This window comes from Mustela erminea, chromosome 16 (assembly GCF_009829155.1).
Source record: "Mustela erminea isolate mMusErm1 chromosome 16, mMusErm1.Pri, whole genome shotgun sequence".
Lineage (NCBI taxonomy): Eukaryota > Metazoa > Chordata > Mammalia > Carnivora > Mustelidae > Mustela > Mustela erminea.
In genome coordinates, this window is record NC_045629.1 from 53029503 (window position 1) to 53056041 (window position 26539).

General features: G+C 35.7%; 1 protein-coding gene across 2 annotated transcripts in view; it reads left to right on the top strand.

The window, feature by feature from the left end:
• The window catches only part of ZFPM2 (zinc finger protein, FOG family member 2), a 454516-nt gene that overhangs the window by 204589 nt on the left and 223388 nt on the right, over window positions 1-26539 (top strand). For both annotated transcript variants that reach the window (XM_032316567.1, XM_032316568.1), the window contains one exon: window positions 22480-22598. In XM_032316567.1, the coding sequence (XP_032172458.1) occupies window positions 22480-22598 (119 nt within the window). The remainder of the gene's footprint in view (window positions 1-22479; window positions 22599-26539) is intronic.

Sequence of the window (26539 nt, forward strand, 5' to 3'; positions counted from 1 at the left end):
GTTGGCTGATTAAGCGTTTGACTCTTGATTTCAGCCCAGGTCATGATGTCAGGATTGTGAGATCAAACACTGTTTTGGGCTCCATGCTGGGGGTAGAGCATGCTTAAGATTCGCTCTCTCTCTCTCCCTCTATGCCACTTAAAAATACTTGTTCCATGGAAAAGAAGCTGTAACATACATTTTAATGTTTACATGAAATAAGTGATCACTACATGTCAAGGAATTCTTTTCAGCGGACGTCATTCTCATCCCTTTGGTGGATCTTTTATGTGACACTTCCTCGCATCACAAAGAAGAAATAAGAACATATGGCTCGAACTAGGAGATTGGCAGCAAGATCCCACATTCAGAAAATTGCAGCTGGAAGATTTTTTTCCCCTTTACTTCCATTTTGTCAGATTATTTAGCTTGAAAAATGTTTGTGAATATGCAATTTGTTTTTTTTACCTTATGCGACATTTTTTTTTCTCAATGCCACTGGACGACTTTGAAACAGTTTTCTGTGGCTTGCTGTTTGGGTAGTCGTAGGACAGTAGCCTGATGTATAAGTTCAAATTTCTCTTCTTTAGAGTTAAAATGTGGACCCATGTCTCAAAATAAGGCATCTGATGCTTCTTTGTTAGCCAACGGAGAAGGTCCACAAATACCTGATATTCTACTCTCCAGAGTCTGTACAAAGTTTTAATATTATTCTTGATTTAATATTCTTTTTGAAGTGTGTGCTTTATGTTAGGCCTTATCATGCATATTATACTATTTAATTATTATAAGAATCCCATATGATAAGCATTATTTCTCTCATTTTTATAAATGAGGATTTGGAGTTTCAGTTTAACTAACTATGCTGTCGCACAGTTGTTAAGTAGCGAAGCTGGAATTCGAGCCTATGTCCATCTGACTTCAAAACATATCCTCTTTCAATTCCACCATGCTGTGCCTGTACTTTTAAGTGAAATATCATGAATATCCTGGATCAAAGAAGAATCTCTATATTGCAAGAAACACTTGACTTATTGAACAGAGTTTCAGATGAACATACCCATTTAAATGCATTTACATCTTGCTTAAAGGCAGTACTTTCCAAGGAAACTGAAAATAAGCAATTAGATTTAATTTACTTGTAGGTGTACACCTAAGGCCATACCTACACCAGCCAAATAAATGGAGATTTTTAGTATCTTTCACCAGGGAGCAGTAATATCTGTGTTGCCATTTTACAAAATGTATAATCGTACAATATATTTCCATTTAAAACAGTATAGAAGATTAAATCCACTCTGGTAGCATATTTCTCATATTTCACTATTTTATTGCAGTATTGTAATGACTTTATCTGCCTTGATGTAGCATCTGAGTCTCACGAAAAGGAGCAGATGAGAGCATGGACACCAAATGCCATTGAAATTACCTACATTTAGAAGAAATTGCTAATATTTTATAAATGTACAAAAGTACTTTTCCCAAAACAGGTATTTGAAGATTAATAATGAACATTGTTGATAAGTCTTTCTCTATTTTAGGAAACCTAGTTATTAGTATTAATATTTAAAAATTAGTACTTTAAAAAATTGTCAAAAATTGCCTTTTTCAGGGGTGCCTAGGTGGCTTAGTCAGTTAAGTGTCTGCCTTCGGTTCAGGTCATGATCTCAGGGTCCAGGGATAGAGTCTCACGTCAGGCTCCCTGCTCATGGGGGAGTCTGCTTCTCCCTCTCCCTCTGTGATCTTTCTCACTTTTGTTTTTTCTCAAATAAATAAATAAATCTTTTTAAAAATAACTTTTTTTCATACTCGTAGGAATAAAACCCAACTCCAAAGAGGATATGCTTTATTATTTATGCAATAAACAATTCTTACAGGACAAATAATTATTTTCTGTCAGCTACTGTAACTAATTTTTATTTACCGATGATGAATTACAAATATTATAGTTGAAGTTCTACAAATAAGCAATAAATATTGAACAGAGAGGTGTCATATTGTTTGTTCTCAGTTCTTTAATTAATGAGGTGGATATTTGAATATTCAAGATAATTTCTCTCATAATTTTACAAAACTTGAGATAGATTTTATATGTACTTCAGTTATTGATTATTCTCTCTGTAGTGGGGTAGGTTACCTCTGGTTGGCTTTGTTTTTGATAATCATAAATTAGTAGTTTAGGGGCTCACAAGGTTACAAATCCATATTTTCAACTGAAATTTTTTTGATATAATTATAAATTCACAGGTAACTGTAAGAAATCACTCAGAGAGGTCTCTTACACACTTTTCCTAGTTTCCTCTAATACTAGCAATTGCAAAACTATAATGTAATAGCACAATCAAGATATTGACATCAATTCAACCCTCCTATCTTATTCTGATTTCTCCAGTTTCTCTGGTTCTTGTCTGTTGAGTGTGTGTGTGTGTGTGTGTGTGTGTGTGTGTGTTGAATCTGTAAATTTTTTGAGAACTAGCAGTGTTCTCAGGAAGTCAGATAGCTCATTAGACTGTTTCTAGTGTCCAGAATGGTGTTTCCTGGCTAGGGATCTCTTGAAATGCATATTTAAAGCCAAAATAAGATCTTGGTGATATTAGTAGACTATTTGTCTGGTTTGATTTGCATTTCCCTGATTAGAAATTAAATAAGAACCTTTCTGGATTAAAAGCCTTAAAGAATTTACCTCAATTTCCTTTCAAGACACAGTTCACCCAGCCTGTCTCCCCATGGATTAAAAGGATATACTGTTACACAGAATGGAATCATAAATTCAGCCACCAAGAGGAACTTTATTGCATGAATCTCCCTGACTCAGTTTAGCTTATATAAACTCATTAATCTCTTCTTTTTTTAATAATTTTCTTTTCATATATTTGGGAGATATTAAACCTATTAACACTATGAAAAAAAGAACCTTTGTTTTCTAATATAAGTGATGTACCCTTCATGTATTAGTTTCATATTCCTTTTATTCTCTATAGTTGAAGTCCCTCTATAGACTTCTGCAAAGAGTATCTTCACACTCCCTCTTCCTCTCCTCTCTCCCTTTCCTCCTTCCCCATCTTTCTTCCTTCCTTCCTTCCATCCAGCCTCTGTGTATTGACATAATATTTATGAAATCCTCACTTTATTCAAGGCATAGGACTAGGTCTGAGGAACATAGTTGACTAAACATAATCCCTTATTTTCTGAAGCATGTAACTTGATAATAGTCAACCAGACATCATTATGGGTATTAGTCAAGCATAAACGTGTACACACTCACTTACTCCAAGTACTCTCATGGATGTTGGTGGCAAGAAAAGAAAGGGGAATATGAACTATTCTAACTGGAAGTGACTGGTTACCAAAAGATGTTTTGGAGGACTGCCTCTTCATGTCCATTAATACTCCACACAATGTTCCCGTATGAGTTCAAAACCAGAAGCCCTTATTAGTTTTCTCAAATACTAAAATTCTGAAGTAAAATACCATGTTCCAATATAAATTTCTCAGTTGTAGGAGTAGGGAAACCTCAGTGGTTTGAACTGTTTAGGGGATGGTCAGTCTTAGCATGAGTATTAGAGTATATATATATAAAATGAGGATCTGTCATTTTTATTGCTTATGATAGTATCTATTTGTGACTAACAGTATTCTAAGGTCAAGTGGGGATCACCATGATTTGTAACTGGAGTCCTCTTTCACCCTGTCCTGGTGATGCTGGCCCCTTCTTTTCTTGTAATTGCATTGTGTGTATGTAAATTAATTTCTCTTAAGTGCTTTAGAATTTATTCTATGAAGTACTCTCATTTTAAATATTGTTTATATTATTCTCTTGTTTCAAGCTCCTGTTTCAAATTTTAGCTTTGGTTCTGCCAGCTTGATTGTCATTCCATGTAATGAAGCTGAAACTAAAAATGTTCTACTCCAATTCTGTGTTCTGGAAAAAAAGGAGGTAATGGCTCATATGGTTGTGTTTAAGTTTAAAGGCAGAAGTAAGAGCTTGCTTTATTGTGGACACAAGTTGGGTTTGGAGTACTGATTTAATGATCTTCAGTTGAGCAGAATTGTTTAAGGAAGGTGATCCCAGAATGCACAATGATTACAAGTTATGCTCATCGCATGTTTGCTCAGCAACTGAATCAAAAAATGATTTTGTTAGGACTACGTGCCATAGGCTTGTCACACAGCTTTCTTATGGAATCATAATCTTTTCTAATGTACATGGGTTAATAATAAATACTGGGAAATACAGTCATTGTGTAGGAACCTTGATAAGTTCATATTTTGTTGGCTTTGAAAATTTAAGAGAATAATTAATAATGTTATTAAAAATACCATGCTTTATCTAGATTTAACATCCTTGGCTTAAGGAGCTCAAATTGTTGAACAAAATGGCCAAAAACACCGATCATAGTAATAGTAATAATAATAAATCTGCATTTTCACAGGGTTCTGGCTAAGGAATAACCTTTTATTTTGATAAAGAAAGATATGTAAGTGTGAGGGATTATAGTAAGGAACATTTTTGTAGAAGTATTAGAGGGAGTATCTGTTTATATTTGGAATACTGCCATTTTTACCATCAAGAAATTAGTATTGTCCATGACTTTAATTTAACTCTCCATTATACATTAAATCATTGTTATTCAATATAGCAGTGTTAGAGCCTTCTGTTTGTTCCCAGTATCTGTCTCTCATGTATTGGATAATTATGATCAACTTTTCTTTCCTTTACTGTGACTTATTTAATTACATCAATTTGAGTCAGCGTATTCTCTTGAGTTAAAAGGTAGTAATATTTCCAGTCACACTAAATAGCAGAAAAAATAAAGAACAGAGTTCTCAAAAAAAAAAAAAAAAAAAAAAAAAGATTACAGAGACACCTGGGTGTCTCCGTTGTGAAGTGTCTAACTTTGGCTCATGATCTCAGAGTCCTGGGATTGAGCCCCACATCAGGCTCCCCATGCTGTGGGGAGTCTGCTTTCCCTTTTCCACTGCCCTGCCCCCTGTTCATGTGTGTGCTCTTTCTCTCTCACTCATAAATAAAATCTTAAAGATTGTAACAATTAATGAAGACACTTTTACTTTCATTTAAGTGGTTTACAGCAGGCATCAAATTATTTTCCAGCTGCTTCTCTTAAATTTGTTGTGAAAAGGGAGACCATTAAGTAGAGGACTCAATATAAGTTCTGGAACAAAGTAAGCACTCAATAAATGTTACAGATTTTATCTTGGTTATTCTATAATTGAGAATATTTGAAGAGAAAAATGAAAGAACTAATGATGGACAGTAACACAGGATAACTATTTTCTATTGCTTTATAAATATGGTTCTTTTTCACTAATGTATAAGTATGTTCCTTATTTTCTCTTTTTTGGAATTCTATGTCAAGATAATGTCAGTGGAACAGTTAATCTTGGTTATCTAGAAATGGAATGGGTGACTCACCTTTGATGTTAACCTTCATAGCTACATACCTTTGCCCGCCTTAGCTCTGAAGTTTAGAAGAAATACCAGTATGGGGTTACTATGGGTTGAAGCTCTCCATAATCTAGTAGGTGCAATCAGCTCTGGGAGCTGCTCCTGGCATCTTCTAGATCAGTATGATATTTTATGCCATCATTTTTTTTTTTTAATCTGGGATTAAAGGAGTTTTGGGTGAAAGCTAGATCTAGCTAGGGTAATTATGATTATCGAACAGGTCTGTATATTGAATACAAGTAGTTATTACTTATGTGCTTCATTTGCCTTCTCAATTATAAAATACTAAAGTAAAATGTATAATATTTATTGAATACTTACGATGTACTAGATATTATGTTGAGCCTTCCACATATATGATCTCATGTTCACAACAAACATAGGAGGAACAATTAGGAAATTCAGTTGATTCCCAGAGGAAGCAACAACAAATCAGTGGATACTCAGAGAATATAAACTGGTTCCCAGGATGGTCAATAAACTTTTTTCTCATGTGATCTGCATTACTGAATCCTGAAAGTATATAAACCCCACCTTAATGATTTATGAAATTAATGTAAGAATTTGTTAAGTATAATTTAATGACGTTTCATTGGTCATCTCCTTATTATCTATATATGCAATTGTTTTCTAATATGCTCAAGAAAGTATATGGCTTCCTTTTTGGGGGGTGATTCATCAAGTAAGAAAATAAAAAATGATGGGGCATTTGGTGGGGGAGAAAAAAATATTATAAATTCCACTATAATATTATAATATTATAAACTATTATTACAAATTGGAAGTAAAATGTTCAATGTATGTTATTACATTATTTTGACTCTAGATAAAAACTTGTGCATAATTATTTCCACAGTGTGATATCTGTTGTATTTTAACTCTATTTCAAATAACCAACATTTCAGATCAACAATATAAAGAAATCAAAACAGGTGTACAGAATGCTACTTACTCTCTGTGGTTTTAAGTTAATGAAGCTAGAAAGAAAATCAGTCATAACTTACTGATTGGATAGTTAGTGTCAGATATCTTTGCATTTTTACCCATCTTTCTTTTAAAAACAAAAGCCTTTTTTGAAGGATGTCATCAATTGACATGTTTACACATATTTGACAGATATGCATCATTCCAAACATACTTGCTAGATTTTAACATTTGTTTACAAAAAGCTGATCGTTTTTGTAGGCAACATGTATTCATTCACATAGAGTTTTACAGATATCCTTTAAATTTAATGCCCTTTTAACTATGTGAGTATCCTGATACATAGGCATCAAATAATAAGAATGGTGTTAAAAGTCTAGAAATTTTTTAAAGGAAGAGCAGTTGACTTCTTGGAACATATATGTAGCTTAGATAATTGTGGTCACTTCTGGGTGCCTGACTGATACCAAGTATCACGTGATCAGTTCTGAATGTGCTCATCTGTTAGAGAATTAGTAACTGCACCTAGCTTGTCCAGGAGCAAGCGACGAAAGGGTCCCCTTTATTGCCAAGCATTGTAAACTGAGAGGACATGATAAATATACTTACAGATGAGCTCATCTTCCTGATTTTTAGTGCTTGAGGTGATGGCTTCTAGTAAGATTATTATTGTTATCTTGATTCCAGGAGTTTATGAAATCGTGAAAAAAGAGTATAGAAAATTTTTAAGAAAAGGCTAATTATCATTTAAGATGATGGCAGCTTATAAGATCTTTCCCAACAGATTTTAGAAATACTCTATTTTCATAACAAAACCAGATGAAGACACCACTAAAAAAGAGAACTACAGGCTAATATCCCTGGTGAACATGGATACAGAAATCCTAAACAAAATTCTAGCAAACTGAATCCAGGAGTACTTTAAAAAAAAAAAAAATCATTCACCACAGTCAAATGGGATTTATTCCTGGGTTGCAAGAATGGTTCAATATTTGTAAATCAATCAACGTGATATATCACACCAATAAGAGCAAGGATAAAAACCGTATGATCATTAGACTAGATGCATAAAAAGCATTTGACCAAGTACAACATCTATTTATAATAAAAACCCTCAACAAAGTAGATTAAGAGGAACATACTTCAACATAGTAAAGGCCATATATGAAAAACCCACAGCCAACATCATCCTTAATGGGGAAAAATGGAGAGCTTCTCCCATAAGGTCAATAACAAGACGATGTCTGCTCACCACTTTTATTCAGTATAGCCCTGGAAGTCCTAGTCATAGCAATCAGACAACAACAAAAAAATATATAAAAGGCACTCAGATCAGTAAGGCAGAAGTACAACTTCCATTATTTGCAGATGATATGATACTATATTTAGAAAAACCAAGACTCCACTAAAAAAACTGCTAGAACTGATAAACGAATTCAGATAAGTTGAAAAATATAAAATCAAATTACAGAAATGTGTTGCATTTCTATACAACAATAATGAAGCAGCAGAAAGAGAAATTGAGAAAAACAATCCCATTTATGGTTGCACCCAAAATAATAAGATACCTAGGAATAAACCTAACCAAAGAGATGAAAGACCTGTCCTCTGAAAACTGTAAAACACTGATAAAAGGAATTGAAGAGGACACAAAGAAATGGAAAGACAGTCCATGCTCACGCTATGCTACCCAAAGCAATCTATGCATTTAATGCAATGCCTATCAAAATACCAATAGCATTTTTCAAACAATCCTAAAATTTGTATGGAGCCACAAAAGACCCTGAATAACCAAAGCAATCTTGAAAAAGAAAAGCAAACTGGATTCAGCATGATTTTGGACTTCAAGTTATATTACAAAGCTGTAGTTGTCAGAATAGTATAGTTTTGGCACAAAAATAACACATAGATCAATTCAACAGACTAGAAAACCCTGAAATAGACCCATAATCATATGGTCAGTTCATCTTCAACAAAACAGGAAAGAATATCCAATGGGAAAAGACAGCCTCTTTAACAAATCGTGTTGGGGAAATTGGACAGCAATATGGAAAAGAAAGAAACTGGGCTGCTTTCTTACACCATATGCAAAAACAAATTCAAAAGAGATTAAAGACCTAAATGTGAGGCCTGAAACCATAAAAATCCTAGAAGAGAGCACAGGCCTTGACTCCTTTGACCCCAGCCAGAGCAACTTTTTTCTAGATCTGTCTCCTGAGGCAAGGGAAGCAAAAGTAATAATAACTATTGGGACCACAACAAAATAAAATCTGCACAGCAAAGAAAACAATCAACAACAAAAAAGGTAGACTATGGAATGAGAGAAGATATTTGCAAATGACATATCTGATAAAAGGTTAGTATCCAAATTATTTAAAGAATTTATACGACTCAACACCCAAAAAAAAAAAAATCCAAACAAAAAAATGGGCAGAAGACGTGAACAGACATTTCTCCAAAGAGGACATGCAGATGGCTAAGAGACACACAAAATGATGTTCATCATCACCTACCATCACAGAAGTGCAAATCAATACGGCCATGAGATATCACCTCAGACCTGTCAGAATGACTAAAAATAACAACACAAGAAACAACAGATGTTGGCAAAGATGTGGAAAAAGGAACCCTCCTGCACTGTTGGTGGGAATGCAAATTGGTACAAGCACTCTGGGAAGAAGTATGGTGGTTCCTCAAAAAGCCAAAAATAGAACTACCTTATGATCCAGGAATTGCATTAGAGTGGGTATTTACCTGAAGAATATAGAAAACTGACTCAGAGGGATACATGTACCCCTATGTTTATAGCATCATTATTTACAGTGGACAAGATATGGAAGCAGCCCAAATGTCCATAGAATGATGAATGGATGAAGAAGATGTGATATATGTATGTACGTGTATATATGTATGTGTATATGTACATATACACATACATAAATATATATCTGTGTGTGGAGGAACATTATTCAGCCACAGAAAAGAATGAAATCTTGCCATTTCCAATGATGTGGATGGAGCTAGGAGAGTGTAATGCTAAGTGAAAAAAAGTCAGAAAAAGACAAATACTGTATGATCTCACTGGTATGTGGAATTTAAGGAAAAAAATAATAAACAAGCAGCGGGGAAAGAAAAGGGTGAAAGAGAGAGAAAGACAAATCAAAAAATAGACTTAACTGTAGAAACAAACTGATGGTTATTAGATGGGAGGTGGGTGGGGGCGGGGCCAAATAGGTCATGGGGATTGAGGAGGGCACTGGCTGTGAGCACCGGGTGTTGTATGGAAGTTTTGAATCACTATATTGTACATCTGAAATTAACAAATTACTGTGTGTTTAAAAAAGAAAGAAACAGTAAAAGAGGAACAAATACTATTTTATCTAAAATTAATGTATTTACAATATTGAACAGAATTTGTTACCATCAGCTATAATTTCCATGTTCTTCAAACTGTTATTTATGGCAACTTCCAGTCATTTGTTTCTTCCAACCTGGGATTACTTTTATCTCAAGGCAATTCTTTTTAATTCATTGACCCTCTGCCTTACAAACAATTTTATTTGTAAATAATGATGTGTTTAAATGTTTATGTTAACATTGTATTCATTATGAAAGAGATTCTTTCTGATCTATTAAAGGACAGAGATGATTTATACTGTCTTTTGTCAGCTTTCCCTCCTCTGAAATGCCATTCCTGATTTCTCTGAGTTGCCTCCTTGGGAGTCTTTATTTCTTGCTGGTCAGATTTTATCTTTTGCCATACCAAAAACTTCCTAAGTCGAGTCATAATTATCTCACCACCATTAGAATAGGTCGCATAAGGAGAAGATCCACGTCAGATTCATGCTTGCATTTCCAGTATCCAGCATTGTGCCTAGCATTATGTGTTCAAGAAATAATTTTAAATGAGTCTGTACTTCTTTAAATACAGTTTTGCTGAGTCCCGTTTTATCAATACAGATAGTCTGAAAGTAATTCTGCTTGCAGAATTTTAATACCTGGTGAGCTGTCATAGCTCTACTGGGTCATGTCCCAGATGAACCTAGGCAAGAGTTCCTATGAAGGGTCCCTCCCTGGAACTGATGTTTTCAGAAGCAGTTGCTTCTACGTGGAGGAAAGGATCAATCCTCAGATGGTGCCAGAAGTTCTGAATCTCTGGAAACTACACACGCAAATAATAATACCTACCAGCCCGCCTAGCTGCTTTCTTTCCTCTTTCTTTCTCTTTCTTCCTCCTTCTCTCCCTCCCTTTCTTCCTCCTTCACGATTGGGTATTTTTGTATCTCACTCATGTTGGGAACGAGCAGATCCAAGGAAAGTGAAGAAAAAGAGAGAGGAATTCAAGAGGAATAACATAAGCGTATCACAATGGAGAGCACACGGTCCTGCTGAGCCCCCTGAGTGTTAAATGTGGGATACAGAAATATTTTACAGGCTGGAGATACTGTAAATACATTAATTTTAGGTAAAATAAGCTGGAGAACATGAGGGCATTGGAGATTCTAGTTTGCGGTCACTATATACAATTACTCACCAGGAATTTTTCTTCAGAGAAAATGCTCTCAACCAAATGAAAAAGGAAGGAGTTGTTTTGGAATGTTCACAATGTCTTTCATACCTATATTATTAGGAAGGAAGGCTTATGTCATTTCTTACATTAGTATTGATGTGATATATTTAATCAGATATTCAAGTTTTCATTTTATTTATTTCATACGTACTTTCTCTGAAGAATGATCACCAAGGATGGGGGGGGCAGGTAGGAAACTCCACTGTTTTAAAACCGTGTATCTTAGATTTCATCTCTCTGGAATTTTGGGGACAGAAATGTAAAAGTTTATTGTGAACTCTGATAATCATACAATAATTTTGCCACTCCGCCCTGTAATGCTTGCTCAATGGTTTGTTTGTTTAATCTTTTCTACCACCTTGCCTTCTTCAGAATGCGCCCTGTGGCCCCAACCTTCAGGCACTCACATTCTGCTTTCCAAATTGACTGGCAGCTAATCTTATAAATGAATCCATTCTAATTGTTGCTGATATGATACTAGGGCTTGAGGTCAATCCTTCCACCTAGTGAAGTTGTTAAAATTTTTTAAAAGAGGCAGTCTGATAAACTGAAATGAGCATGAGAACACCAGCAAAACAGGGTTGGAGTCCTAGTTTCACTCCTAATTTTGTGATTTAAATAAGTTATTTTAATTTTAAGCCCCAGCCCAGTAAATAGGATAGTACAATTTTACCTACTCTACTTACATTCTCAAGGAACTAACTATTATGGCGGTATTATAAAGTGAAAAAGTACTATATACAACATTGAATGATTTAAAGACCTCCTTAGAAACAATGACTTAGCCCCAAAGCAGTGAAGATATATATAGTTTCTGCAGCTCTACCAGGTACAAAGCTTTGTGGGATATGTAGGAAGTACCACATAGAGAGATAATAAATGCATGCAGATCCCTAATATAAGGACAATGATGAAAAATATTAGAGTTAAAATCAAATACTGTAGGAGTTCAAAGGGATCATCACCCCTGAACTTCCGGCCAGGAGAAGATGTCTGAATCAGGGAGGTGCTCCTTTAGGAGGTAACAGATAGAATTCCCAGAAAATGGTAGTTTTTTTGTTTTTATTTTTTTTAATTTATTTTTTATTTATTTTCGGCATAACAGGGCTCCATGCAATCCGTGTTATTTTTTTTTTTTTTCATTTAAGAGTTTATTTATTCATTTAGGAGGTAAGAGACTTCCAAAAAAAAATGGTAGGTTTTTTGTTTTTTTTTTTTTTAAGGAGTTTATTTATGTAAAAGAGAGAGAGAGTGAGCACGAGTAGGAAGAGGGACAGAGGCAGAGGGAGAAGCAGACTTCCTGGCGGGTAGGGAGCCTGATGGAGGACTCCAGCCGAGGACCCTGAGATAATGACCTGAGCTGAAGGCAAAAGCTCAACTGACTGAGCCACCCAGATATCCCCCCAAAATGGTAAGGTTTAAGCATAACACTAATGATGGGTATTTAGAGCGATATATCACACAGCAAAGGGCTTTGAAATACAAAAGATTGACTATGACTATACTCAAAAAAAAAAAGAGTGTCAAGATTACTTTTGGCAAAATTACTCTTGTGAGTTATGTGTAACTTAAGAAGGTATACAACTGTAAAGATACACAAGCAATAGTAAAAGGCTTCAGAATTACTAGTAAATGACAGCAGCTTTCTTGATCTAGGAATTATATTTTTGGAAGTATCTTCTGAAATTAATGATATTTTCAGGAATATGAGTTCAAAATTTAAATAAAATAAAATTAACAACTTTGTGCCAGCATCATAGCCTACATATTAATGTTTCCGTAGGTGAAAGGATTTTCAAACCAAATAAATATACGCATGTATTGTATTTATTGAAGAATGCCAAACAGTAAGAGAATTAAGTGACTGATACTGCACAACTTTTATTCCTCCAAATTTGTAGACCCACATCAAGATTTCATAAAACATTTTGATATTTTATGTAGTGAATTGGTGATTATCTTAGGTATGAACTCGAGTATTCTAGGATCTGTACTCACTGGCTAAATTTTTGGTCTCTTGATTGTGCTATATCCCCCTCTATATTCTTTTAAAAAGTGATACTTGTACTTGTTTGCTGGATAAAGAATTAAAAATCCACAATGGAATATCACTTTCAGACTGGTCTTCTGCACATTTCTATTCTTGGCTGAGAGTACTTCAAAAGTCACCTCCCCACGCCAAACATAGACATTTCCTTCCAGGTGAAACTCATCTTAATCAAAATCAGTGCTTAAGAATGTTTATCGGTTAAAGCTCATCAGCATATTTTCATCTCCATCTACACCATTTCACAACGTTAAAAAAAAAAAAAGGACTCTATCTGGATTAATATGGTTATTGAGCAAACCAGTGGTGTTTAAACAACAGCAATGACTTGTGAAAATTTCCATTGAGTGCCCGCTTTTTCTAGATTCATATATGTAATGTAACCTATGAGAAAGTATGCAGTTTTAACATACAGAAGTCGATGTTGCCTAAAATTTAGAACTCCAGACATCAATAAGGGCCACTGATGATCTCTAGCAAATGTTCTTTAAAAGCTATTTCTAACTTGTTTTTAGTCACACAGGATCTATGGTTGATGTGTCCCCAAATTTTCTCTTTTGGAGTTTTTCCCCCTGAAGAAAACAGGCCTTCTCTGTCTCACCAGGGCCCTACAGACCCTGCCCCTTCTATGGACCTCCTGTCCATAGCTCGACCTTGCCCCTTCTATGGACTTCCAGTCCATAGGTCGACCTCCTGTCAACTAACTTTTGGATGTTGCTTCTCCGCTGCTGTTTTCTGTGTCTGCTAACCCAGACCTTTCCCCTCCGTGATGTTTCCTCCCTCTCCATAGCTTCCAAAGCACACCCCGCTCTGTGTCTCAAGATTTCAATCAGGAAGTGGGATTGGGTCAGCCCGTGACAAGGAGTGGTGTCTAGAAGGTCAGGGAGGGTTTCTGGCAGCAAAGAAGCACACTGTGCCAGGTTGCTTGAGCAAGAGTGGTAACTACCTTCTCCCTCCTCCCCGCAGCTGAAAGGAGTCCAGAAACTTCAGCTCCGCCTTGCAGTGACACTTCCAAACATTTGCAAAAGCCAGTCATACCCCAGGTGACTATTTTCAGACACCTGGGATGAGCTGTTTTTTTGTTTGCATTAATAGACTATAGGGCAAAGGACAAAATAGGGGAGATCTTCCCCCCCACATCTTGAGCTTGGTTTCTGCACACAAAGTTTGATTTTATATGTGAATAGGCAGGTGAAGTCTTTCTGGTTTTATTTCACATCATGGTTTTAAAAGCATCTTGAATCTTAAACCATCTTTTAAATTTTAAAATTTAAAAACATCTTGAATTTTCTACTTTATTACCCATGATCTAACTACCTAGAACCACATTTTCTCTCTTCTATTTCTCTCTCTCGAAGATGATAATTTACAGGTTTCAGTAGGCCTTACGGTAGAAAGAATATCCAAACCTATCACAGCCTCAGAATGAATTCTCAAAGCCAGCCAGAATCAGAAAGTAAAAGACGCCCGAGTTTGTATTACAGGCTGATCTAGGGTAGCATAGGCATGTAAATTTGCTTCTTAATGCCATACACATTGATTTCTATGACGTTTTAAGAACTATAGCCAAAGGGTATGTTTTTATTCTTGAAAAATGCAGTGATTTAACTTGCTCTAGGTTTTAGGCCATTCCAGTGTCTTGTTTTGGAGTTTGTAGTCAGTGAATGCATGAAAAGGGAATGTTTCTATTTTGCCACCACCATTATGTTATCTTTTCCAGTGCAATTACAAGCTAATTCAGGGCTCTTTGTGTTAGACTAATAGCTTCTGATTCGCTGCTGTCACCCAGGACCTCTTCATGTACTTTTAATAACATCTGCAGTGGCCCCCAGCACTCACCTAGGGTGAGCATTTTTCTCTAAATAGAGACTCATCTTTGGCAAATCATTAATGGAACATCAAAAAGATCCCATCTGTTAGAATTACATATGGCTAAGATCAGAATTATCAAATATCTCATTTTTTTCTTTATTCTTTTTTTTTTTTTTTTCTTTTTTCTCCCTTCCTTATCCACACAATAAATGTAGTTGTCAGCAGGATAAGTTCATGTGCCGGATAAGGTCACAATTTCATTTAGTGACAACTTCCAACAGTACGAACTTACAAGGTTCGATTTATTAAAGAGTCAGAAGGGATAAGATCACTCCATGGCCAGCCTGATTTATCAGGGTTTGACTGGAGTACTTGAATAGGGAATGTCGTATTTCAAGTTTATGTTCAAAACTGTAGTTTAGTGTGCGTTATGACTGTATGGCTCAAAAATTGAGAAGGAAAATTAGAAAAGGCATCCCTAGAAGGCGATGTGAAAGCCACTTACGGACAACTATCATTTCCTGTGCCAAAACGCGCTTTGAGATGGCTCAATGCAGCATGATATAAATGGCACTATTTGTCTAAAAATGCAGATGAAACATGCTGTTATTAGTGCCTGAGGAAACACACATATAGTGGCGAAGCTGCGGTTTGGCTGTGGAGATAATCAGCAGCGAAATGATCATCTCTCCTCTTCTGTATCCGGCGGGCAGCTGTTAAATGGTTAAACCATAAAATAGCGGGAGCTCGGCCATACTTCAGCCACCTTGGCTGACTTTGAAAATGTTTTGAGATTTTTAGAATCTTTGAGCGCTTTTTGAACTCAGCATGACTTCGGGGCTGTCCATGTTTGATACCATGATGTATAATGTTTTCCAACCATGGAGAAAATATAAATACGGCTTCTGACGCTATAGCCTTCTGTTGTAGTCAGGCCTGATAAACATTATGAACTAATTCATGTGGTCCGTTTTAAAATTTGGTTATATATTTCAAACCCAAGTTCAAACCAATCCAAATTTTATTTTCAGCAAATGAAATAGGATCTTCTGTCATCTCGTTTATCGGCAACCATGTCCGTCTACGCAGTCCGAGCCAGGAGTTAAGGGATGTCCTTTAAATGCCATATACATTTATGTCATCAATTTAATACTGAATTCAGTTGAAGCAGGATGGCTGATAACCATGCTAAAAGACCCACAGCTTGTGTGTTCGCCTTTGGTACACTACCGTTTTCATAAACTTTGCGTTCTAAAAGGCATCAAAGGGACCCTATGTAAAAGAAACAAAACAATGGCTCCATTGTACCTTCAGTAAAATAAGATTTGAGGGTATCTCTCTTGACTTTAAGTATTTTCTTTCCACCAGCAAATTTCTTTTATTTGCGCAAAAAAAAAAAAAAAAAAAAAAAAAAAAAAAAGGTGGCTTGATATCTTAAAAGCTGCAGTATGTTTGGTAGTGATTTCGGACTTAGGGCTTTTTTTTTTTTTTTTTTTCGGTGAGGCTATCATAAGTCTTTGAGTAATCACAGACTTTTAAAAGTATGCATTATCAAGAAGATAAGAGAAACAGCCCTCAGCACTAACAATATTATCTTTTACCAAAATTGATTAGTCCATCCTATGTGTCTCAAATATTTTGTGTGAACTTACGCAGCATGTTAAAAAAAAAAAAAAGCTTCTTTTTGAGGAATAGCTATAAAAATATGAACTGGCTGAGAGGAAAAGAAAAACCTTTATTTTTTCAGCCTGCTCCATATTTTACAGAAGAGGTAACGTAAATAAATGGGGTAAAATGCTGAGCAAATGAAATATATGGTCGTTGTAATACAAAGAGAAGACACAGATGAAGGCAACTTTTTATGTCCTCAAAATCAACTTTAACTCCACTAAAATTAAGTCTATGAACTTAAGAAAATCTTTATCCAATCGACTATGCTCAGTTTATATTTTGCCATTACCATATGCCACATGTTATATTGGTTACCAGAGGCTATATGGAAATTAAAAACTATACCTGTAGTTTAAGATGCTTATATTCCTCTTGAAGTGAAAAGGGTTATCAAAGGGAGAGCACTAGGGAGTCGTTAACTGCAACATTGTATGTAGCATTGGCTTATAAATGCCTTGGGAGTGCTAGGACAGCTTGTTCTGGAGTTCAAAGACATCTGGGGAAAGAGAATAGCTTTGGGTTTGATCTTGCAACATTAGTGGAGTTTACCAAGGCAGCCAGGAGTACAGAGTATCTGCCAGGTAGAAATAACAAGTCTCAGAAAGATGGGGGTTAAACGGAGCATGAGGAGGAAGGTATAGTGAGGAAGACTTTCTTGACTGGATGGGAAAAAATGTATATATTCTGAAGAGCAGAACAGAAGACACCATGGAGCAGTTTTGTGGTTAAGATTCAGGCACAGATGCTCAAGTTGGGTTGGTCAAAAGGGAGCTACGAGAGAAAGTTTTACCACAGTACGTGACCACGGACTTGTAGTAAGTTTATCCTGACAGGAATTTGGAACCTGAATTGGAGCTGTCGAGTGAAATGAGGCTGGTCCATAATCTAAATCTGAGTTAATGAACCTGGGGAATGCTGCTAAGAAAGGGGAATCCAGAAGATTTTTGAAAGGGAGATGAGCCAAGGTGTGGGCAGTATTGTGGGTGGAAGTGGTAAGAGGGGCTGTGACCACAGACACTGCAGAATGGTTAGAGGGGATGATGGAAGTATGTGGACATGCTCTCAGATTGCTTCGGTGTCTTCTTGGTGAAGTAGTAAATATTTAGTAGGCTCTTTGCATGTTGTGTGAATTAAACCTCCCAGCAGTCATAGGAATTCCTTTTTTGAATGCAGAACTGAAGTTCAAAGGGTTAAGAATCACATGGCTTGAGTTCATGGTCGTCATATGACTTGTTCAACTGACAGTTACTTCTCCCAGTCAGGTTTAAACTCATTCCAATCTGGGGTTTGGCCTCCAAACTCCTTTCACTCCAGATACACATGATTTCCATGTCATCAAAAGGAATCTTTCTGGTTCTTTTCTCACTCTCATGGATTTTCAGGTTACTTGATTCATCCTTCCTCCTTTACACATTCTCAATCAACCCGTTGGCAGCTATATCCAGTTTCTTTTTATTCTCTTGCATTTTTTCTGTTTCTTTTTTAAAGATTTATATATATTTACTTGAAAGAGAGAGAGAGAGCAGAGAAAGGGGCAGAGGGAGAGAATCCCCAAGCAGATTCCCACTGAGCATGGAGTTGGGCTCAGTCCCAATACCCATGAGATCAGGACCTGAGCGGAAACCAAGAGTCAGATGCTCAACTGACTGAGCCAACCAGGCACCCCACTTCTAGTTTTCTGAGCCTGCTCCTCTATCACTCTGCCTTTTGAAGATCCTTAGAACTCTGCCCTAGGTCTTCTTACTTTACTCTGATACACTCTGTCCCAGATGAACAATCTATGGCTTTTGTTACCATAGGCAAGCGGATTTTAATTAATGAATAAAATACCAAAATTTATCACTCTAGTTAAGACCTTGCTTCTGAGTCCCAGGCTTGTACCTCCCCACCTCTTGCCTTCCTTACAGCCATTTTTTTTTTTTTTTTTTTAGATTTTATTTACTTATTCATGAGAGACAGATTGAGAGAGAGAGGCAAAGGGAGAAGCAGGCTTCCCATGGAGCAGGGAGCAGGATATGGGACTCGGTCCCAGGACCCTGTTATCATGACCTGAGCCAAAGGCAAATGCTCAACCCACTGAGCCACCCAGATGCCCACTTATAGCCACTTTGACCTCAATATTTCCAAACTATAACTCCTCACTTTATCCTTAAAATCTTTTTTTTTTTTTTTTTTGGCATGTGATCCTTATCTCAAAAGGTAATGACCATTGGCCTGCTTACTTAAGCCAGATACCTGAACATTATTGTTGGATTTTCCCTTCTCTAACTCCTAAAATCTAAATAATCACTAGGTTCTATGATGTCTACTTCCCAAGTCTTATGGGTTACATTTCTTGAAATTTGTCCAGGGTCCAGGCTTGTTTTGTTTGTGGCTTTATGCTTGGGCATAACCTACTGCCTAATATTTGGTAGATACCAAATAAATACTAGTAGAATGAAAGAATAAATAAACTAATGCATGGAGGCAAAAACAAATGAATAAACAAATTAAGAATTGGAGATCTGTTTCCTGATTTTAGAATATCTGATCTTTTCAAGTTAAACATCTATTTTCATGATAAACTATTAGACGTGGGTCTTTGACCTACAATCCCAGTGTTCTTTTTACCCCTCATGATACATCTGGGGAAAGAAAATCATGGTGTCATGGACACCTTACCAAGTAGCAAGTGAGTGCAAAACCCTCTTTACCAAGGACAAAACAAAGACTCAGAAAAGATAATTTTTCTATTCAAGGTCCTTTAGCTGGTTATTGATAGAGTTGGCTAAAAGTTAATCTTGTTTTTAGTGCAATAATGTTTTCTCTATTTCATGACACTTATTAATCTTAGAAAAATTTAAATAGTATATTGCTAAGCAACATCGAAGTTAAATTAAATATAACTTCCATTTATGCAATGTCTTATTTTTCTATTATTAACCTGTGCAGCCTTGGTAGTGTGTAAATGCTAATTATTTGCCTTGTGCTTGAGGTTTTCTTTAACACTGTTGTGAATAAATGAATATTTTTATTTAAATACCTCAGCAACAGAATGGATTTCCCTAAATCTCAAAATAACTTCCTTATAAGCAAGAAAGAAGACTGGGATTTGCCTGTTTGCCTAATAAAGTTGAAAAGATTGTCTTGTTAGCCTGAATAGTTATTGGGTCTTCTGTTACGGTCGTAAAAGTAGTTTTGGTTTGCTTAAAATTTTAATGCATAGGCAAAGACACCTCAAGAACTTCGGTGATATTTAGGTATCACTTTATGATCTGCCCTAAGTTTGTAGTTCTTAATCCATTAAAAGAAAGAGCTACTTGTAAATCCACAGGTGTAGATAAGAAGTCACTGCTTGACTGAGTCTGAACCCTTTTCAAATGAAAAATGTCAATGGCACAAAGAGAGGACGAATTATTTTTTTTTTAAAGGTTTTCAAAGATCCTCTGATTTCTCTTAAATGTGACTTAAATGTGACATGACTTTTTTTTTTTTTTTTGGTGTGTAAAAACAAATTATTTGGGCATCATTTTTACATTGAGAAAAATATTTTTACCTAGTGTTTAGCAGAGGAATTGACATGTATTTTATATTTAAATGATAATTTGTAAAGACATTGCTTAAAATTTAAGGAAGTATGGTTGAAAAACTCAAAGAACTACCAGAAATTAAAGTTTCTTTTCAAATAGAAAAAAAAAATCTTAAAGATTTAAGCAAGTACATGATCACATATGAATATGAGTATATACATTGAGGGACATTTTCCACTGAGTCATCCCTGACATCATATTAGATTGCCAGCTGTCCTCTGTGTTGGAGAATTTTGTGAATGAGGCCTCTGATTCCACTGCATTAACCAAAAAGATTGTACAGGATGAAAAACATTTTCAGGGGAAAATCTCAGAAATGGGTTTGTTATTCTATCTACAGAAAACAAATTATTTTTTCCCATATTTTCTGGACTCTGTATTTGATACTTAAGCATTAATACATTATTTGTTGCAAGTATCTTATTTATAAAGCAACATTTCAGAAACTCAGACTTATAGAATGTTTTAGCGGTCCGTTTTCCTAATTACTGATCATCATACCAGTATATCAGAATGAAAAGAAAAGGAAGGGGATGTGTGTGCCTATCTTAGTGAGTTTAATGAGTTTTTCCATTTTTAGTGTATTTGACAAGTAAGAGAGAGAGGGAGTATGAGAAGAAGGGAGAATGGAGGTGTTGTCCTTGAATTGACATTGTTTACAGTGAACCTGGGATTGTTACTTCCATTGTATCGTCATTGTCCCAATACAGATAAATTTACATTTTCATAATGGGCATAATGGAACCATGACACAATATTTAACTGACTGTGATTTACATACTTTGATTTCAGTTTTCAGGATGAGCAGTAATAAAAATGTGAAAAGAAATATCTGGTATTTTTAACTGGTGTTAAATGGAGGAGACACAAATGTAAAGGAATGGAGGAGATATCTAACTGAACTCAGGTTGATGGTACTGCTTGTAAAAACAACAAGATCAAATCTACATATTTCAAGTTATAGACTTGGAAAGAAATGAAGGCCAGAGTAAGGCAAAAATTTTAGAATATATGATCTACCATGACTTACATGTCATTTAGAAAATGTAATTACTGAATACATTGTGTTTTATTTAGAACTTTTCTCAGCTATCCGTTGTATGTGGGCTTCTAGTTATACTTCTTATTAATCCATTCCTTCCCATTTTCATATCTACTCTTGAGCCAGGTGAGAAGAAATATCAATTAAAAAATAATAAGTTGGGGCACCTGGATGGCTCGGTGGGTTGGGCCTCTGCCTTCAGCTCGGGTCATGGTCTCAGTGTCCTGGGATCGAGCCTCACATGAGGCTCTCTGCTTGGCGGGGAGCCTGCTTCCCCCTCTTTCTGCCTGACTCTATGCCTACTTGTGATCTCTCTCTCTCAAATAAATAAACAAAATCTTAAAAATAAATAAATAAATAAATAAAAATAATAAGTTATATTATTAAGATTAATGTTTTGAAATATAAAGCTTTTGCTATGATAATACGGTATGGTAATACTATCAGGACATAAATATCATAGTTTTAATTATTTAAAGGGAAAGACTCCAATTTCTGATTGAGATTTTTTTGGTTTGTTTATCCCAGTTTTTAGGCTGATGGTTATTCTTTGAAGTTTTGAAGACTTTATTTTTTTAATAATTCATTTATGTCTTAGATAAATTAATTAAGTGAGCATTTTATGAATTCCTACTTTATGCCAGTATTTATACTGTCTTTACTTCCTATTTCCCTTTAATGATCCTAATGTAATAACCTGGAGGGAATGAAAAGAAGAAGACCATCCCAAACTGGCTGTTTTATAAGTTTTTTTTTTGGTCCAAACTGTTTTGGTAACAAAGAATCTGCATCAAGTACCAAAAGTTAAAAGGTAATGAATTTGACTAAGCAGTTTTTTAATTTGGGAAAATGTACATCTCTACTTTTTGTACATTGTATTTCATCCCTTAAAACTAGTAGTAATTTCAGAAAATTACCCAGTGCTTTCAAAAACTCACCAGATATTGTTTAACACGAGTCTTAAATAACTATAATAAAGTTATTGCATAAGGTATATATCTTTAATTAAAAATTTTAATTACATTGATGATCAGATATAAAATTTTAACTCAGCGCCATTGTCCTCGTGTTTTTTGCCTACTTGTTTTTTACATTAGAGCAGTGCCTTTTAAGGTGTTATTATTTCACTAAATAATAACAGGACTTACTAAATAGAATTGACTTCTGTAGATGAGGTGTAGAAAGAAGTTGGACTAAATTCCAAATACAATTCTAAGGACAAGTTTTCTTTTCCTCTCAGAATAGCAAGATCAGTTGTTTTTCAGACAAGCGTAATTAATGATCTTAATACAAATCCCGAGAATATCGCGTGTGTAAAGCAAACACACAAAAAGAGGTGGCTGTGGGTAAGGCACACGTGAAAGTACTCCAAACACCTCTTGTTTTCATTGTCTGCAGGAGAGCTGGAGGTATTTCAGAAAGACGGAGAACGGAAAATCCAGAGTCGGCAGCAACTTCCTGTGGGAACAACCTGGGGGCCATTTGCTGGGAAGATGGACCTGAATAATAATTCCTTGGTATGTGGATGTTCTGAGACGGTTGACTCAGTATTTTGTCATAGCTCAGAAATGATCTCTGCTTGCTTCCCAGGGAAATCACTAAAAATAACAGTTTGTTTTTTCTTTTTCATGGACCACAAAACTTGGATGTTTTCCAAGTGGTCTGTCTCTGACAGTAACACATGCAGAATTTAGAAGGAAACAGGTTAATCATACTAAATGGTTGTTTAGTAAGGTAATTTATAAGGTTGTTGCTTTATCTGCTTAGCCAGACTAATACTACTCACACTTAATAATATATACAAATGCGTTTATTTTTAAGATGACAAATTAATTGTCATACATTACAGGTTTACATGAAGAACAAGAAATAAACAACCTTGTTATTCCTTGGTAATATTATTTGTAACTTTAAGAGCAAAGATGAATGATCAGCATAATAATTTTTGTTAACCTCTTTGGAAAATCTCTGTAAAAACTTCCCCTAGGTAAGCTTATAGGGATAATTGATGAATTCATTGTTTTAAAAAGTAGTGGAAAGTGTGGATACCTTTACACTTCATTTCTTTATTGCATATTTTAGTTTTCTGTTGCTGCTGTAGCAAATCACCTACCACAAACTCTGTGGCCTTAAGACAACACAAATGTATCATCTTGCATTTCTGCAGTCTGAAGTCGGACATGAATCTCACCGGGCTAAAATTCAGTAACTGCAGGACTGAGTTCCTCTCTGGAGTCTCTAGGGGTGAATCTGTTTCCTTCACATTCCCAGCTTTTCCTGGCTGCCCACCTCTCTTGGATCATGGCTCCTTGCCATCTTCAAAGCCAGCAATGGCTGATTGAGTCTTCACCATATCCACATTCTGACTCTGAGTCTTCTGTATTCCTCTCACATTTAAGAACACCTGTGATGATAGTGGGCCCACCCGGCTAATGTAGGCTAATGGTCCTATTTTAAGGTCAGCTGATTAGCGATTTTAATGACAGTTGCTTCCTTAATTCCCTTTTGCTGTGTAAAGTAACATTCTCAAATTCCAGGGATTAGGGCATGAGGACCTCTCCTATTTAAATGATAACACAAGTGATAAAAGTTGGGAAGAAAAATGTTTTATATTATTCAGGAGAGCCACAAATTATGTATATGAAATGAAAGTCTTTCTCTCTAAACGCTATTTATATGGGAAGATCTCACAGCAGCTAAATGATGCAGTCTGCACTGTAGGGACATAAAAACTCCCAGAGGGGTTTGGACAAAAGCACGGAACTCAGCAACATCGCATTCCTTCTTCAATTTGTGACGTGTAAGAGCTTCTTCTTCAGGTCTATCCCACGAAAGAAACTTGTACGTGCGGATCTCTGCTTATTCAGTGCCATGTGGATGAGACCGAGGTTATTGGTTCCGTTAAAAGCAATGACTGGAATACATGAGACCTATTTGTGTCACCAAACTTCTAAACAACATGGGAGATTCTAGGTGTGATTTTTACTTCCTAAATCCACCCGTTTGTCCATAAAAAGATGAAGTAGATTTCACATGTATTTAAGAACCAAATGGGTTGATAGACCAAGCTAAATATTTAATAATCAGGGCAATTTAATTCTTCGTGGTCCAGTGCACCTACCTTCAAAAAAAGCTTTGAGATGTGGTCATCCTTGGATAGTTATGTTGTATTAATTGGACTGTTCTATTGACTCCTTTGAGAGAACAATATTTACCACACACATTTCTCAAGTGAAGGCGACAGGAAGGTTGTCTACACAGCTGAGTTACATGCTTTTTTTTTTTTTTTTTTAAAGATTCTATCCATTTATTTGACAGAGAGATCACAAGCAGGCAGAGAGGCAAGCAGAGAGAGAGGGAGGAAGCAGGCTCCCTGCTGAGCAGAGAGCCAGATGCAGGGCTTGATCCCGGGACACTGGGATCATGACCTGAGCTGAAGGCAGAGGCCCCAACCCACTGACCCACCCAGGCACCCCAAGTTACATGCTATTCTAAACCCATTTTATCTGGAGGTTTCTATTGGTTCTCTAGCTTTACTTAAAAGGTGTTTTAGGCAATCAGATACTTACCACTGCATATCAGTCACCAACATAAACTTTCGTTATTTCTCTGATATTTCTTCAAAAGCGTACTGCCCTTTTATCTCACCAAGATACTATCTATATGAAAATTCAATTTTTGATTAATCATTATATAATTCTCTATCTATATATGTGTTTATATATGTAGGGTGGTACTTTTATACATTTTTAGCATATACTAAATTGTGATGGGTGGAAAATAAACCTTTTTGTGAAAGGTGAATTTTTCAATGAAATAATTTCCTATTTTTAGACAGATTTTCTTTTTCAATACTCCTGTACTAATCTAAGGCTATTTTGTGCCATATTTAATATTTTTAAAGGATTCAGTTTATAGATACAAAGTTTTCAGAATTTTTGATATTACTGGAAGACTGAATACACTTTAAGGTATCAAAACCCTGTAGTGGGTAATCGATTTTTAAAGAACATAACTTAATACTCTGGTTTTCTTCTTTTGCCTTAGGGTTTAAATATTTGGTTCATGTGATTCCCTTATACTATAGTATTTTTCTCTATTTAAAAAGCTAGTTGTGGGGCGCCTGGGTGGCTCAGTGGGTTAAGCCTCTGCCTTCGGTCAGGTCATGGTCCCAGAGTCCTGGGATTGAGCCCTGCATTGGGCTCTCTGCTGAGCAGGGAGCCTGCTTCCCCCTCTCTCTCTGCCTGCCTCTCTGCTTGCTTGTGATCTCTGTCTGTTAAATTTAAAAAAAAAAAAAAAAAAAAAGAAAATAAAAAAAAAGAAAGAAAAATAAAAAGCTAGTTGCTTTGCGAAAATACACTTTAAAGTATATTTCTGTTGTAATGACAGTCTTTTCCAGAAATTACTTTTGACTTTGTCATTAAATACCCCTGGTACTACCGTTGATACTGCTGTTCCTATATAAAACAGTACGTCCTCATTCTTTCCTATCCACTGTAGAAAGAATTCAAGATGGGTTCATTCATCTAATCCTCAAAACAAACCTGCGAATTTGGGTCTATTTAAAATTGTATTTTTAGATAAGAAAATAAAGGCTCCGGTCTTTTGATTCAGATTCGGTACTTTTAAGGACTGTGCCACACTGTCTTCTTCAAGAGCATCTGTAACATGACTGGAACATGATAAAATTATTCAGGATTTCTTCACTTAAATTCTAAATTTATAAAACTCTCTGGAGAAAATGTGCATTAGAGGTGTGCTCTTTTTTTCTTACCTTAGGCAAAATATTTGTTATGTACTTCGTAGACTGTTGGTAGAGTTACAAGTTAATTTAAAGGCTCCCCCAATTTCATTATCTCTATAATCTGGACAGGACTTCAACATATATTTTATATCAGGAAGATACATTTTTCCTTATCGTAAAATATGTAGCCTCCTAACCCTTCTTTACCCAACCTTGAATCAAAACTTGGAATTAGCACACTCCTAAAGTGCTTATTTGCCAACCAGTGTAATGTAACTCTGCTCAGACTCCGTGTTGGCTCTGGAGATTCAGCAAACTAATTAATCCAACACAGTAATTAATTGAGTCACCATGCCAGATGTCAAATCCTTTTTATATCGTTCAAGTTCCCATCTTGAAGTGCATTAGCAATATGCCACCTTCTGCAGGAAGCCTTTGCAGCCCAGGCATTTGGATGTATATAGATCATTTTGAGAATATAAGCTATACAAAAACCCCAAACAAATTGATTTGACAAAAAGTTATTCTTGGAATTATATAACACACCAAACATAGAAATAAATAATCTTTTGCCCACACCCTATTATCTTGTGAAATACTTCATGTTACTGCCATTATCGAATCATTAAAACAACATGTAGTTAATACCGTCATTGGAGCAGATGTGGGTCCGAGGGAGAGATAGAAGAAGAGAGGGAAAAGGAGATTTATTAT